The sequence below is a fragment of the Spermophilus citellus genome (assembly GCF_964194105.1).
Source record: "Spermophilus citellus genome assembly, chromosome: 15".
NCBI classification, from domain to species: domain Eukaryota; kingdom Metazoa; phylum Chordata; class Mammalia; order Rodentia; family Sciuridae; genus Spermophilus; species Spermophilus citellus.
In genome coordinates this window covers 35,068,431-35,082,169 of record NC_138195.1, presented here as the reverse complement: position 1 = coordinate 35,082,169, position 13,739 = coordinate 35,068,431, and the positions used below count along the sequence as shown (strand labels likewise).

General features: G+C 37.2%; 1 protein-coding gene across 25 annotated transcripts in view; it reads left to right on the top strand.

Moving 5' to 3' along the window:
* The window catches only part of ANK3 (ankyrin 3), a 508,367-nt gene that overhangs the window by 412,908 nt on the left and 81,720 nt on the right, over positions 1-13,739 (top strand). For 13 of the 25 annotated variants that reach the window (XM_081268437.1, XM_081268443.1, XM_081268441.1 and 10 more), the window contains 2 exons: positions 317-419; positions 5,840-5,872. In XM_081268437.1, the coding sequence (XP_081124563.1) occupies positions 317-419; positions 5,840-5,872 (136 nt within the window). The remainder of the gene's footprint in view (positions 1-316; positions 420-5,839; positions 5,873-13,739) is intronic. The other 12 variants (XM_081268444.1, XM_081268445.1, XM_081268439.1 and 9 more) reach the window with 3 other exon arrangements.

The following is a 13,739-nucleotide window of genomic DNA, read 5'->3' as shown; positions in this document are numbered from 1 at the left end:
GTCAATTACCCAGAGGTTCTTCTAAGTGTTCTGTTGGTTCAGCTGCATGGTGAAACATCCAAAGTTTTCATGCATTTCATCTTCTCACAGAGTTAATACCAATTGGCCTAATTTTAAACAAAACCTGATCATGAGTTTGTGTATGGTAAAGACATCGACTCAAACATAGTTTTATTTTTGATGATGTCCTTTCAAGGAAAGCATTTGTCGATATTTTTAGCCATCTTGCTTGTTCCTAAAGTTGCATGCATTAATTTTCTTTTATTCATCTCATCATCATCTACCACTGTTGAATGGTTAACTGTAAATACAACAGCCTCCGCTCCTTCAGTTCGGATAGGTCTTACACCTTGAACAGAAGCTCCTATGCACGGGACAGCATGATGATTGAAGAACTTCTTGTGCCATCCAAAGAGCAGGTATGCAGTCTTCTTAAAATATTCTTTGTTTTTTAAACTTACATTTGTATGGCTGAATCAAGACAATTTCTCTAACCAAAACCATATTTTTCTGTATGTTTGACTTTGTATTTGTAAACCTTCTGGTATTAGCCAGTTGAAGAAGAGAATCAGTTGTACAGTCAGAAATAACATACCTCTTTTCTGCAGGTGAGTCCCTCAGATTCCACTGAGGGGAACTCAAAGACCAAAACGTATAGATACCTTTCTCATCTTTAAGGCAAATCTATTTTAAATTTTTTGAGAGACAGTTGATAATAATTGTTAGCCAGAGTTGCTAAAATTATTCATATGAAGGTTTTATTTTGTTGTACAAACTATGTATATATGTTAGGACTGTTTTTAATAAATACTTAAAAGATTAGATTTGTCATGTTTTTGAACCCTTAGTTTCAAACTTGCCTGTGATGGACCTTCTCAAGATGGATGTTTTGCTTTCTCCCAGAATCTCTGCTGAGATTCATTGGGTGTTTATGCAATTTCTTCTTTCCATAATTATAGTTAAATACATACTAGGTTGATATAAGAAGTTCCAGCAACATAGTTTTATTGGATTTGAACTCAGGATTATTCTAAAATAATTTCTAGATATCCACAATACCTGGTTTTAAATGTGCACACTCATCTGATGATGAGTGAAACTATTTGGATCATGAAACTAATTTTAAGATGGTTTATAATATTTCAGCAATGTAAATAATTGGTGAAATCATGTGAGACTTATTTATTCACTGCACAACCAAGGTTAATAGAAGCTGATGAGCAAGTGATAGTCATTTATGCCCAAGGTAGAAGTTAAGCAGTGAGTAGCTTTGTCTTTTAGAACTCCTACATGTCTGGAGATGCTGATGCCAGACTTACAGGTGTGCATTGTATTTCACAGGGACCAATGAATATTACTTTGTACTCTCTAGAACATCTTATCAAGCAGACCTTAAAGAGGTGAATACAGAGGCTATTCAGTAATTGGTCAGACAAAAAACAGAAACTTTTGTAAAATGATTATAGGTGCAATAATATATCCTGGGTTTAAGTGGGTGTCTCAAACAATGAAGCTAAACTCTTGGATACAAGGCATTGCCAGTTACTAGCAGAGATTCTCTGAAAAACTTTCATCTTGGTTGGTTATTCTAGTCTGATAACCTGCTCTGTTCATAATCCCAACTGAAATGAGATGTTAGTAGATATGTGATGACACAATTGTTAAAATACTTATTATTCTCCATGCTCTAAGAAAGAAAAGCTTTCAATGCTTATAAAATTACAGGTGGAAGAAAACTCCTTGGGTATCAGTGACAGTTTGCTCTTATCTAAAATCTGTACTGGAGGATCCTGATCAAATGTGATTATGGTTGATAGTCCTGCATGTAGGGCCTGAAATTGGGACCACCACATCACCATTACCATGACCTCACCGTTATCATCTCTACCACCACCAGCACCACCACTGCTTTCACCATAGTTATCCTCCTCCAACTTCTGAACATCAACATTAGGATAAAATATAAATATCTGTCACAAGGCTAGAAATGGGCTTCTGAGGATTCTCACACCATTGCCCATGAGCTTTTACTAAGATGCGCTTACTCAGGTAGAATGGAGGGACAGCATTTACTCAGAACTAAAGATTTGTGGAAAATACAAGACAAGGAGAACTTCTGAGGCAATACTGATGTTCTTTGACTCAGTTTTTTGCTGCTTCAATTATAGAAACATCTGAGTGGACATCATAAATGCTCTGTAGACCAGACAGTAGAGGAAAGCACAGGACTTTGTTTACTTTTAAAAGAAAAATTCAAGTTCATAGCTATAGAAACAAGAAGTTGTTTTCTTGGCCACAGCATGCCTCTCCATGGATTGATCGGCCTCCTTTGTAGACCCTGCATGTTTAGTTAGCATGTGACATTTTTTCAGGACAATGCAAATTCATGACAAATTGATAAGAGATTTGAGGGGAAAAAAGGAAGATACAGTCCTAAACACATTTTAGGGTCACCTGGTAATGTTTGAAAGTGTAATGGATACACACACATCAATCTATAAACACCACTGGGAAATTGTTAACTTACCTTTACCAACTTATATAATTCTATATCAGTTTATATACTGAAGTTTTCAGGAATGATGAAATTATTAAGTCAGCTATTTATTTTAAATGGCTCATTGAGAGAAAAAGAAAGCGCATATACACATTACAAATATGGTGAGATGTTAATTGTTGAATAGTTGAATCTAGGTGTAGGGATGATGGATACTGTTTTCTTCCCTTATTTTTTTCCCCTTCTCTGTTTGTGGTAGTGGGGATTGAATCCAGGGGCATTCTATCACTGAGCTACATTAGTACCCATTTTTAATTTTTGTGACAGGACCTGGCTAAGTTACCTGGGTTTGAGATCCTCCTGCCTCAGTCACCCAAGTTACTGGGATTACAGGCATGTGCTTCTGTGCCCAGCAATTCTTTACAGGCTTTTTTTCCCCAAGTTTTTGTACAAACACCTTAAAAATAAAAACTTGAGGAAAAACAAATTCTGAAAGATGTGTTAACTTTAGTTGCTAGTGTCTTGCTTATGTGGAGGATGGGGAAAAGGCTAATTTTTAGAAAGGCTGTAAGAAAGGAGAATTTTGTTATACTGTGCAGAACCAATAAAAAGCATTTACTTTAGAAGTGCCTTGAAACACTTTCAATTAGAACTAAATGACAAAAAAAATTATTAATCTACATCTTTCATGCCTCTAGCTGAATTTATACATTTCAAAATGTTGTTTCTTCAGAGTAGTAATTTTGTTGAAAAGCAAGAAAAAAGTCTTAAATATTTGGGATTCTTAAAGCAATGATATATGACTGTCAGATTGAAAACTACCCAATCATTGCCTAGTTGCTTTGACAAGTAAAGGTGGAAAATGAATTAAAAATTAACTCTCTATGTGCTTTTCTTTTTTTCAACAAGAAGATACTTGCCTCTTCATTATTTTGTTGACTTAACCATTTTACACATTAACTATAGTTACAGTACAGTTGAAACCCAGGATAATTAGTATAGGACTATCACACTGTTCCTAGGATCCTGTGTTGGGTAAAGGGAGAAGGTAAATATATTCCCTTTCATAACTAGTCTGTAAAACACTTCATTCATCACTGGATATGTGAGAGTAGAGTCTTTTTTTTTTTTTTTTAATTGTGATATTGGGTTATCCATGAACTCTCTACCATTTTACCTTTCCTTTGCCTGTTAATCCAGAGTCACCTGGAGATAGGTTCCGAGATGTGCCTTTGTTGGAACCACTAGCTGCAGCAACTCTGACTGGAAGCTTTATGTACAGTGCTCCCTCTATATCCTCTGTACCCCAACCAACAGTAATTCAAAAATATTCAGAGAAAAATGCATTTGTACTGTATGTGTATATTCATATAATATTCACATATTCATATAATATATTCATATATATTCATATAATATGCTGGAGGAGATGCACAGGTCATGTCAAATCCTCTACCAACTTATATACAAGACTTCCATGTCTACAGAATTGGGTATTTGTAGAGGGGTGGGTCTTGGAGCTCCTTCCTAGCAATACCAAGGGATGACCATATTGGTTACTCGGCACCTAATGTATTTGTTTTATGAGCTCAGCTATTTGTGTGTCAGGTTGTTTTAGGGCAATCTATGTGCTTGGAAACATTTCTTTCCAAATAGGAATTAATAAAGAAAGGGGATAAGTCTAAACTGAAGCCTTGTTGTCTAGGATGACTGTGGTATATTGGTGCTTTCATTTCTTCTGACATAGTTATTGAAAGCAACTGTCTGGGTGGCTTATGTAATCACTGTGTATAGTCCAGATTACCCAGGCCTCATTACAGAAATGGAGTGTGTTGATGAGATGCCTTAAGTGTCAGGAGATGTAATGGCAAGGATGCTTAGACAGTGGTGAAAACAGCACATTTTGAGCTCTTCCTATGGACCAGGAGCTATCCTGTTTTACCAGTATTAACTTGTTTATATTTCACAACAACCCTATGAGATGATTGTTTGTTCCATTAAAGAGAGGAAGAAATAGAAGTCAGAGAACGTATATAATTCACATCAGGGAACACAGCTTGCAAGTAGCAGAGTCCTTGACCATGTGGTTCCAGGTTGCCTCCTTTTTGAACATTGTATGGTCTTTATTACTCATGGTGAGAAAAAGCCAGTAAAGAGCCCAAGGATTTACTGTCTGTCCTCCAAGGTCTTACATTTGCTAGTTTTCTTAATATGGATGCAGTACCACTATCTTGGTCCATTTTTTAGCATGAAGGATTATATTTAGACACATGAGTTCTTCACTATGCTTATTTCTAATTCTAATAAATTATTATTTAATGTGCTTCTCAAAGAACTGGCAGACCATAATGTAATCATCAACAGATTATGAAAAGTACGAAGAGCTTAGAATCATGGCATGTAAGGCATAGTGAGAAGAGTAGAAATATTTGACCTTGATGGAGAAAGCATGATAATAGTTTACAAATATTTACCAGGTCAATCAATTAATTTTACTTTGTTTGAATGACCTAGAAGTAGTTGTAAGACCAGAGGATGTATACTGTAGACATAAACATTCAATTCAGTAGGATTTCTGATACAGTTACTCACAGCTAGGAGAAAAGCAGAAGATACTTCTGAGTGTGGGTTCGCTTTCCTACATACTCCTGACTGGCTTTCTGCATACACTTCTTTTTTTGGCAGTAGCAGTTAGGATCTGATTGTCTAATCACTAATCATCCCCAGCTGGTGCTCAGTCAGTGTAATTTAAAAGGGGTAGAAATTCTTCCTCTCCTCCATGGATGCGGCCTAAACCTGACCATTCAGGGTACCCCTTTCTCTGGAGTACAGTGATTACTTTAGAGTATAAAGTTAAGTTTGGCCAATCTAGTGAGAAACTCAAATTTGAGACTTTTGAGAAAGAAGCATTAGGGAAGCTGAAGCTATAAGGATGACATAAGCTCAAAGCTGCTGGGAGAGCTATGGCTGGGTTCAGCCATGCCTTAAGTTAGCACCACCCAGACTTTCTTGCCAGCAATTTCAGTCTTCCCCCACCCACCAGTTTAAGTCCAGTTTTTGTCCTCCCTGATATGCTAGCCGTTGGTGGTGGTCAAATCTGGCATAAACAACCCCTCATCAAAGGCAAAATAGAAATTCTTCTAGCATCTTAAAGTGGCATACAACCTTAAGGTTCTATTGTATATTTTCTCTCTAGAAACAAATCTAATTAACAAAATAAAAAGCTATAATTTAAGAGAATAGCTATAAACTTTGATATTTCCAAGCCCCCCAAAAAAATTTTAGGAAGGATTCTCTTGCCCATTAATCATTATAAATTAAAGGCCTTCTCTTTTCCTACAGTTCTGTTGCTTTACCGGCAGCACATCTAAAAAGGTAAATATGGCTTCTGCTTGACTCTGCTGTCTCCCTCTGAAGAGACTGCTTTCCTTTCACAGACTTTTCCCACATGGTTTCTACCGAAGGGACAAGTGGCAGACCTTCAAATAGTGACCGATTTAGAAAGTTTAACTCGCTGCACAGTTGTGTTTGCTGTTTGAATGTTGACTGTGGGGATGATTCTGTTAGTGGTCTAGGAGATCTCACAATAGCCACCATACACATGCGGGCAGCTGCCACGTCTTTCACACTGTAACTCTCTTCATTTATCTCACAGCCTGGGATTCTGGTTCCTTTAAATGAGACTTGGTCTTTTTTGAAGCTAAGGATGATTTCATATAAATAAGTCACATAATGTGCTAGGCACTACTTGATATATTACCAAGTAGTTTGCAAATTGGCGGCTTCTTCAGTTTGCGGAAACTACATAATTGCTTTTTCAAGAACCTAGGCATTTTCAGCTATTTCAGTAATAGAAAAGAAGGAGAGTACCTAATCCAAAAGTCTGGCTGTGCTCCTAGTCAGGTTTTCCTCTGCTTCTCACCCTATTGCACTCCTCCACCCCCAGTAGTGCATTCATTTTCCTATTTCTTTACTTAGGCTAATTCAAGGGGAGCTGAGAAATGTGCATGGTGGCATTAGGTAGCCATCCTCAGATTAAAGATTTGCTAGAGATAGTCCCCAGGAAGATAAGCACCTTTGACTAGTGACATTTAATATGCTGCTTTCTCTCTTCCAAGTGCTTTGCCAGCATTACTCAGGTGATCCATTCAACACCTCGGAAGATTGGTCAGCAAGATTACAAGATTTTTTTTTTTTTTGAATTACTTAAGGTAGTGTAATACATGAAGATGCTTTGAGCTGGAGGTTGACATACTCAGCTTCTGTACTGACCTTGATTCACCTTCTTTTGTTGAAGTTCATAGCTCAGTTATACAGAAATGAATTAGATTTAGAAATCCCAAAGAACCAAACATCACTTTGCTTTTCACTATAGTTTATGTGGTCATCTCAAAATAAGTCTTAAAGGCAATGATTGATTTTAGGAAAATAAATACTTTGAGGGGAGAAAGACCAGTTTTCCTCACTAGAGTAAGCTTTTAATTTTTATTTTGTTGCTTGAATCGCGTTTTATTTTATAGAATCCATTCCTTACAAGAATGTTTCAAAGGAATTGCGCTGGATGTCTAAACCTGCCTGCTATCTTTTTGGGTAGCAGCTTGCCATATCAGTCAATATCCATGATAGATCACAATATTCGTAGTATTCGTAGTATTCGTGCAGTGCCTTCGACAGCATCTTACTAAATGGGCCATCTCCTTTCATGCTTCCTGCCACCATGTTAGGATTGCCCCTTTACAAACAGGAAGAATGGAACCAAGAGAAGTATCTAATTGTTAAGTGTCACACAGCTATTAGCAGGGAGAGCTGAGAATAGAACTTTAGTCTCCCAGATGCTTCAGCCAGATCTCCTGCTGATTATTAGGCAAGAGAGTCACTCTATTATGCAGAGTGTGACAGATCTTAGTAAAGCATATCAGCTGAAGGAAGAGTCCTTCTTCAGACAACTGTTTCACACACCAACAGCACTGCCATTACTATTTTTAATTCCAGAGAGTTGCTTTGACTGTCCCTGTGGTCTGAAAAGGTATAGTATCCTAAACATGTACATAAAGGGATACAGTGTTTATTAATGTAAGAAATAAATCATCTTGCTGGACTGTTTAGCTTAGTGGGACAGTGCTTATCTAGTGTGCACAAGGCCCTGCGTTTGATCCCTGGCACCACATCCCCCCCAAAAGGCAATTATTAAAATGTAGGAGTATTAGATTATTATTATCTGTTTGTGTTTGCCTAGTAATGTAGAATTTCAAATAATGTTCACATTACTTGAATTACTCTATTATCACAGTTAATATTATCTACTCATTACCGTAGTGCAAAAATGGAAGTTTTTAACTTGCTATTCGCTGGGCTAAGAGGTCCCACAGCCTGAGTCAAATCTACCATCTCTTTTTCTTTATGTAGGGAAACTGACACCCACAGGGTGGAGTTATCCTTGACAAGCCTTTGCTTTCTTGGGCTTCCAGACTGGTTATGTCATCTAGCTGTCACTCAGCTCAGTTGGGTTTATGGTTTTCCAGATTAGATGCACCAAGGCTTGCATGTGACCTGTTGTTGTGAGGTTTTTGGATTCTGTTAGCATCAGCCTGTCAAGGCCACTGGTTGATTTGCAGGACCACCTTTGGCTGGCTCCCATAGGTGGCAGAGTTGAAGACAAGGAGGTTACAGATTCAGTCCTGAACTATAACTGGTGTCATCCCACACTGAGGGTTGACAGCAGCCTGGAGAGCTTCCTAATATTGGAGCTAATTAGATTTTCTTTTTCTTTTTTTTTTTTTCCTTTAAAAACACTTTCCTGCTCCTGCCTCATTCTTCTGAGCCTAGACATTTATTTCCAGACCTGGGCATTTGGGTGTGCCCTTGTTTCTAAGGCCAGCGTGTACTTGCTCTCCTCTTTCCTCTGATGAATAGGGCTAGTGAGAAACTATTTTTGGAAAGTATTAAGCTCTTGGAGACAGTGATATCATCATTAGTCAGGCTTTGGACTCTATTGAATAATATGTATTTTGGTTTTAATAGTATCCTTAACATCACTTCCAAAATGGAAAATGATGTACATATTCATATTACTTTTGACATGGACATATTAGTAAATCAATGTGACCTTTTCTTCAAGATAGTATGCTAGGTATTGACTCTGTGTTGCCAAGTTTTGAAGTCTCTCTGAATCTCAAATTTCCTCTTTTGTAAAATGAGCATAATATTTCACCAGGTCTAATAGGACTTAAAGAACAAATGAATGGTAAAGACCTAGCCCAGTCCTTGTCACTGAGTTGATGCCAGTAAGTTGTGGTAGTACTCTTCAAGAAGGAATTTAAACATTTTTTGAATCAATAAGTAAGACCTTGGTTTTTATAAGATGCCTTCCTATAACTGAAAGCACCCTGTAAGTTTGCTGTCATCATCCTGTGTACATAACTGTAAAGGCCCAGTGTTGGGTTGGAAGCGGTTTTGCTTTGCTGTTTCCCCCACAAATTATCATAACAAAGCAGCTAGTGTAAAGGTAAGTCCCTTGAAAAGTATAAAAGGCATTACATATATAAAGCAATCTTATTAGAATTTCATACCAACACTGGCAGTAGTATCAGACTTTTGATGTACATATTCATGAAATGTGCATATCAACCAATCCCCAATTGAGAAAGAGGAAACCGAGACTAGGAAAGGTAGAGCAATATCCTAAGGATCACAAAATCAGCAAGTAATGTTTGGGGCATCTCTGAAGGCACCGTCAATAAGTAAAGATAAATATAGATCAAGGGCAACGTGTCTCCTTTATATTCATGATGAAAGCCAGCTTGAAAGTCATATAGCTTCTGAACCAAGTGGACCTGCTAACTCCTCAGCTAGGTGGACTCCCTACCCAGAGCCAGTCTGGAGCAGGTATTCTTCTCACAGAGGTGGGCTTTGGGGAGTGGAATAGGCTGCCTATTCCCTGGGACCATACCGAGGCCCATGAGAATGGAAGCTGGATGAGAGTGAGCTTTCCTAGCTACCTTTCCCAGTCTAACACTCAGATAAATTACAACATATTTCCAGGTCTATAGTGCATATGAAGGTGTAAGGGAGAGACCCATAGTTATATCTCTGAGTTGCCTTTCCACAGTAAAAAATTCAGGAGTCTTTCTCCATTAATAGGTGGCAAAGGCAACTCCAAAATCCAGGCCTTTGGTTCATCTTAAAGCCAAGCTCTTCCATTAAATGTTAGGAACACCCCTCTTTTCTGAAGGAAACTTAAGAGCCAGGTCTAGTTCATGTGTAACCATCATCATAGGCAGTGTCTTCTTTATCATTTTAAATGTCTATTTGTTCAATAATTAAATAAAGCTAAAGCTTTTCTTTGGTTTACTGTGTCATGCACAGTAACATGTCAGGACATCTTCAAATTGTCAAAATGATACTTCAAATTTCACCTTTAAGTGAACTCTAGTCTGTAGAAGTAGGTACTCGACATATAGTTGGAAAAGACCTACCAATTCAACATCTATTTATAAAACCATAGGTTCAGTTGTATTGTCATATTTTATGTTTAGATGGATGCACTGTAGGAGGAACATGTTTTAGTTACTTGTGTGTAACTTATTCAGGATTAATTAGGGCTACCCATAGGCCTGAGAAAGCTCTATAAAGAAGAAAGGAAGAAGAAAAAAAAAGGAAGCAAAACTCAGAAAAGAAATTTACTGTGGCACCTAAAAATGTATTTAAATGTTACTGTTAGGATACATAAGTGAGACATTTAGTTCCTTGTTTTGTCTCAAGTATGGCATCTGTTCACTTATGTGTGACAAAGCTTCAGTGAGCCACAAAGAGTTCCAAGAGTAAAGGAGTTAAGGAAAGTCAAAGTGAGAGAGAATCCCAGTGTGCTGGCACACTCCAGCCTTGATAAATATTACATGATGGTGGCGATAACTTTTTGTGATATAATTCATTTTTTAAATAATTAATGTCACCAGTGCATGTTTCTAAGAGTGCCAAAGATAAATAAGTACCAAAGAAGGGTGATATTATTTATTTATCAGACTTAAAATGGTCCTTTGTGGAAAATAATTTCAGGGCCTTAAATGTAAGAACGGTAGTTTGTCCCCACCATGACTACCACCAAAAAAATTAAAACTTTGTATTCAGTGTTTTGTCTCCTTCTGAAGGATAGTTGGTTCTAAAGGATAGGGGTCTCCAAAAGTCATTATAAAGAATTGGTAAATAAGGCCAGGATAGAACCAACAGGTTACCTTTAACTTATAGAATATGGAACTATTGGCCATGGTTTATTGATCTTTGGAGGTTAGGGTATCAGGTCTATGGACTCTTATTAGACTCAATTGCACACCCACACACCCTGGAAGTATCTTCTCTTGTTGAATGGAGAAAGATGTTCCTTGTTGACTTTTGCATTTTCCTAGGACCTAGATAGTGACTTGCATATGAGTTCTCTACAAGTTATTTTTTCAATTTGATTTCAAGGCTTTTTTTAAAAAAAAATCTGTGTAATTCACAGTAGGTTCTTAAATTTAGGTTTAATATTATCAAAGTTATGCAGGTAAATAAGATCTCATCATTCTGTGGGACATACTTGTTATGAAAAAACTATTCCAATATACAACTATAGTCCCCAGTTTTTCTTCTCCAGAGACAGTCATCTTTTGGGCCTCCATGTCTCTGAATTATCATGTTATAGTACTTCCTGTTGAACTTTTGAGGAGTTATTGACTTTCCAAATAGAAGATGAAGCTCTTTTTTTATTTTTTTAAAGAGAGAGAGAGAGAGGGGGACAGAGAGAATTTTAATATTTATTTATTTTTTTCTTAGTTCTCGGCGGACACAACATCTTCGTTTGTATGTGGTGCTGAGGATCGAACCCGGGGCCGCACGCACGCACGCTAGGCGAGCATGCTACCGCTTGAGCCACATCCCCAGCCCCATGAAGCTCTTTTTTTTTTTTTCCAATCTCTCCACCACTGTGCACACTTTCCATCTTCCCATTTCCCCAAATAGTTGCATTTTTATTTTGGTTCTATCTGTACTTAGTGCTTATGTTGTTATGCATATGTAAATGTTCTTCACATATGTGACATATATCATGACTGCTTTTATTTCCAATGCTGTTTTATTTTCCCTAGAATTGGAGCACAATCTATAAGCCTTCCCCCAGTGCAAATCTTTTCTCAATATATTCATATCCACTAGGTATTCTATTAATCTCTACTTAACTCATCTTAGAGCTGTCTCACTTGACGAGCTCCTTGAAAGTCCATTGCACATCCTTTTTGGGTCTTCATCACTATGAAAATTCCCTTTATTTCTTCTGATGCTGGGTTCCATGTTGCTGATGTTGTCCTTCATTTTGGAGTACATCTTCCAATATTTCTATTAGAGAGAAATTTAGAGGAATTTATACATCTAAAAGTATTTTACTATTTGCATACTTGGTTTGACTACTTGGGAGAATTCGTCTTTTTTTTTTAATTTTTTTTTTTTTTTTAAAGACAGAGAGAATTTTTTTAATATTTATTTTTTAGTTCTCGGCGGACACAACATCTTTGTTGGTATGTGGTGCTGAGGATCGAACCCAGGCCGCGCGCATGCCAAGCGAGCGCCCTTACCGCTTGAGCCACATCCCCAGCCCGAGAATTCGTCTTATAAAGAACTGTAACATGGAACTCCACTGTCTTTACCGTCAGTTTTTTCTGTTAAAAGATTGATGGAAATCTACCATCTGTGATCATTTTTGTCTCCAGGTTCTGAGATGTCATGCTCATGTGCCATCCCGAGGTCTATATTCATCTGTAGCACTGGTTACTCAGTGGCTCCTTTCACTCTGGGAACTCAGGTCTTTAGTTTTGGGAAAGTTTCTTGAATTTTTTCCTTGATGAATTCTCTTCTATTTCACTATTTTCTTTCTAGAACTTTTTTTTGGGGGTGATGGGGGTGGAGGAGCTGTTGACCTTTTGATTTTTCACTTGTATTTTCTCTCCTCTTTTTGTTTTAAAAAAAATTTCCCCTAGTTTTTATTTCAATTTCAATGCTGTCATTTTACTTTCTGAGAGCTCTTTTTTTTCCCCTCTAGTTTTTTTTTAAAGCATTCTCTTATTTCATAGGTATAAAAAAGATCTCATCTCTCACTTGATAATTACGAAAAAATTCAAGTTTTCTTAAAAATTTTGAGTGTTCTTGAAAAGCATCTATTTCTTCCAGTTTGTTTATCTTGTTTGTTGGCTTATTTTGTTTTTCATATTAGCTTTTCCTAGCTGTCTAGTGGTTCTTGGCTGGCTACTCTCTAACAGGCTCACGGAAAGCTCTGTGTGTGGTATCATGATGTCTACTGAAGTCAAAAGCCTGTGACCTTTCACTGATTGAGAGATTCCAGTAGGCAGATCAGAATCCTCCAAGATTTCCCTTTTCTTCCTAGAACCTCTCTGTTCTTGTCTGTTTGGGAGGCCAGGAAAGAAAGAAGGATGGGAGATCTGAATATTCCATATATAAACTATTAATTAATCCTCATTGTCAGTAAAATGCATGTAAACTTCTAGTCTTCTGTCTCTGGTCTCTATGCCATGAGTCTTCTGCAAGGGTTGTTGCTGGTGGTGGGTGGGGTTAATCAATCAATGGTGGGGCTCATGCAGGACAAATCACTTTTTAAAAAGAATTTGAACCAATCTGTCTTTCTGCTGATGTCTTTTCTCTCATTTTCCTTATCTTCCCCCGCCCTCCCCCGGCCACCCCAATGTTTATTTTAAAATACTTGACTGTCTTTTTACTAGAGTGTTAACAAGGAAGCAAATCTTCAGCAGGATAAAAACTGAGACTTCTTTATTTTTGGTCTGTGGAATATTATCTTTCATCAGATTTGGAGCATTCATTTTTTTCAAGTATAGCTTCTGCCTTATTTTCTTCTTAGATGCTTCTGAGAGTACGGTCACACTTGTTTTTAAACTTTTCACTGTTTCAATGTCTCACACTATTTTCTGTATTTTTATTCTTTTTGTGTACTTTTTTCATTTATGGTTTCAATGTACTAGCCCTGTTTTTTGTTGTGTCTAAGTCAAGAACTGACATTTTATATGAAACTGAACAGATGCATGTGCAGTTCACTTTTATGTGTATTTCGGTGTTCTGTTGGGTGTTCTGTTGAATCTTCTGTCTTTCATATATTTTCTCTTTCCCCTTGTTTTTTCTTTTTATTGCTGCATTATAATTATATATGATAGTAGAATGCATTTGTACATATTTGCATATGCACATA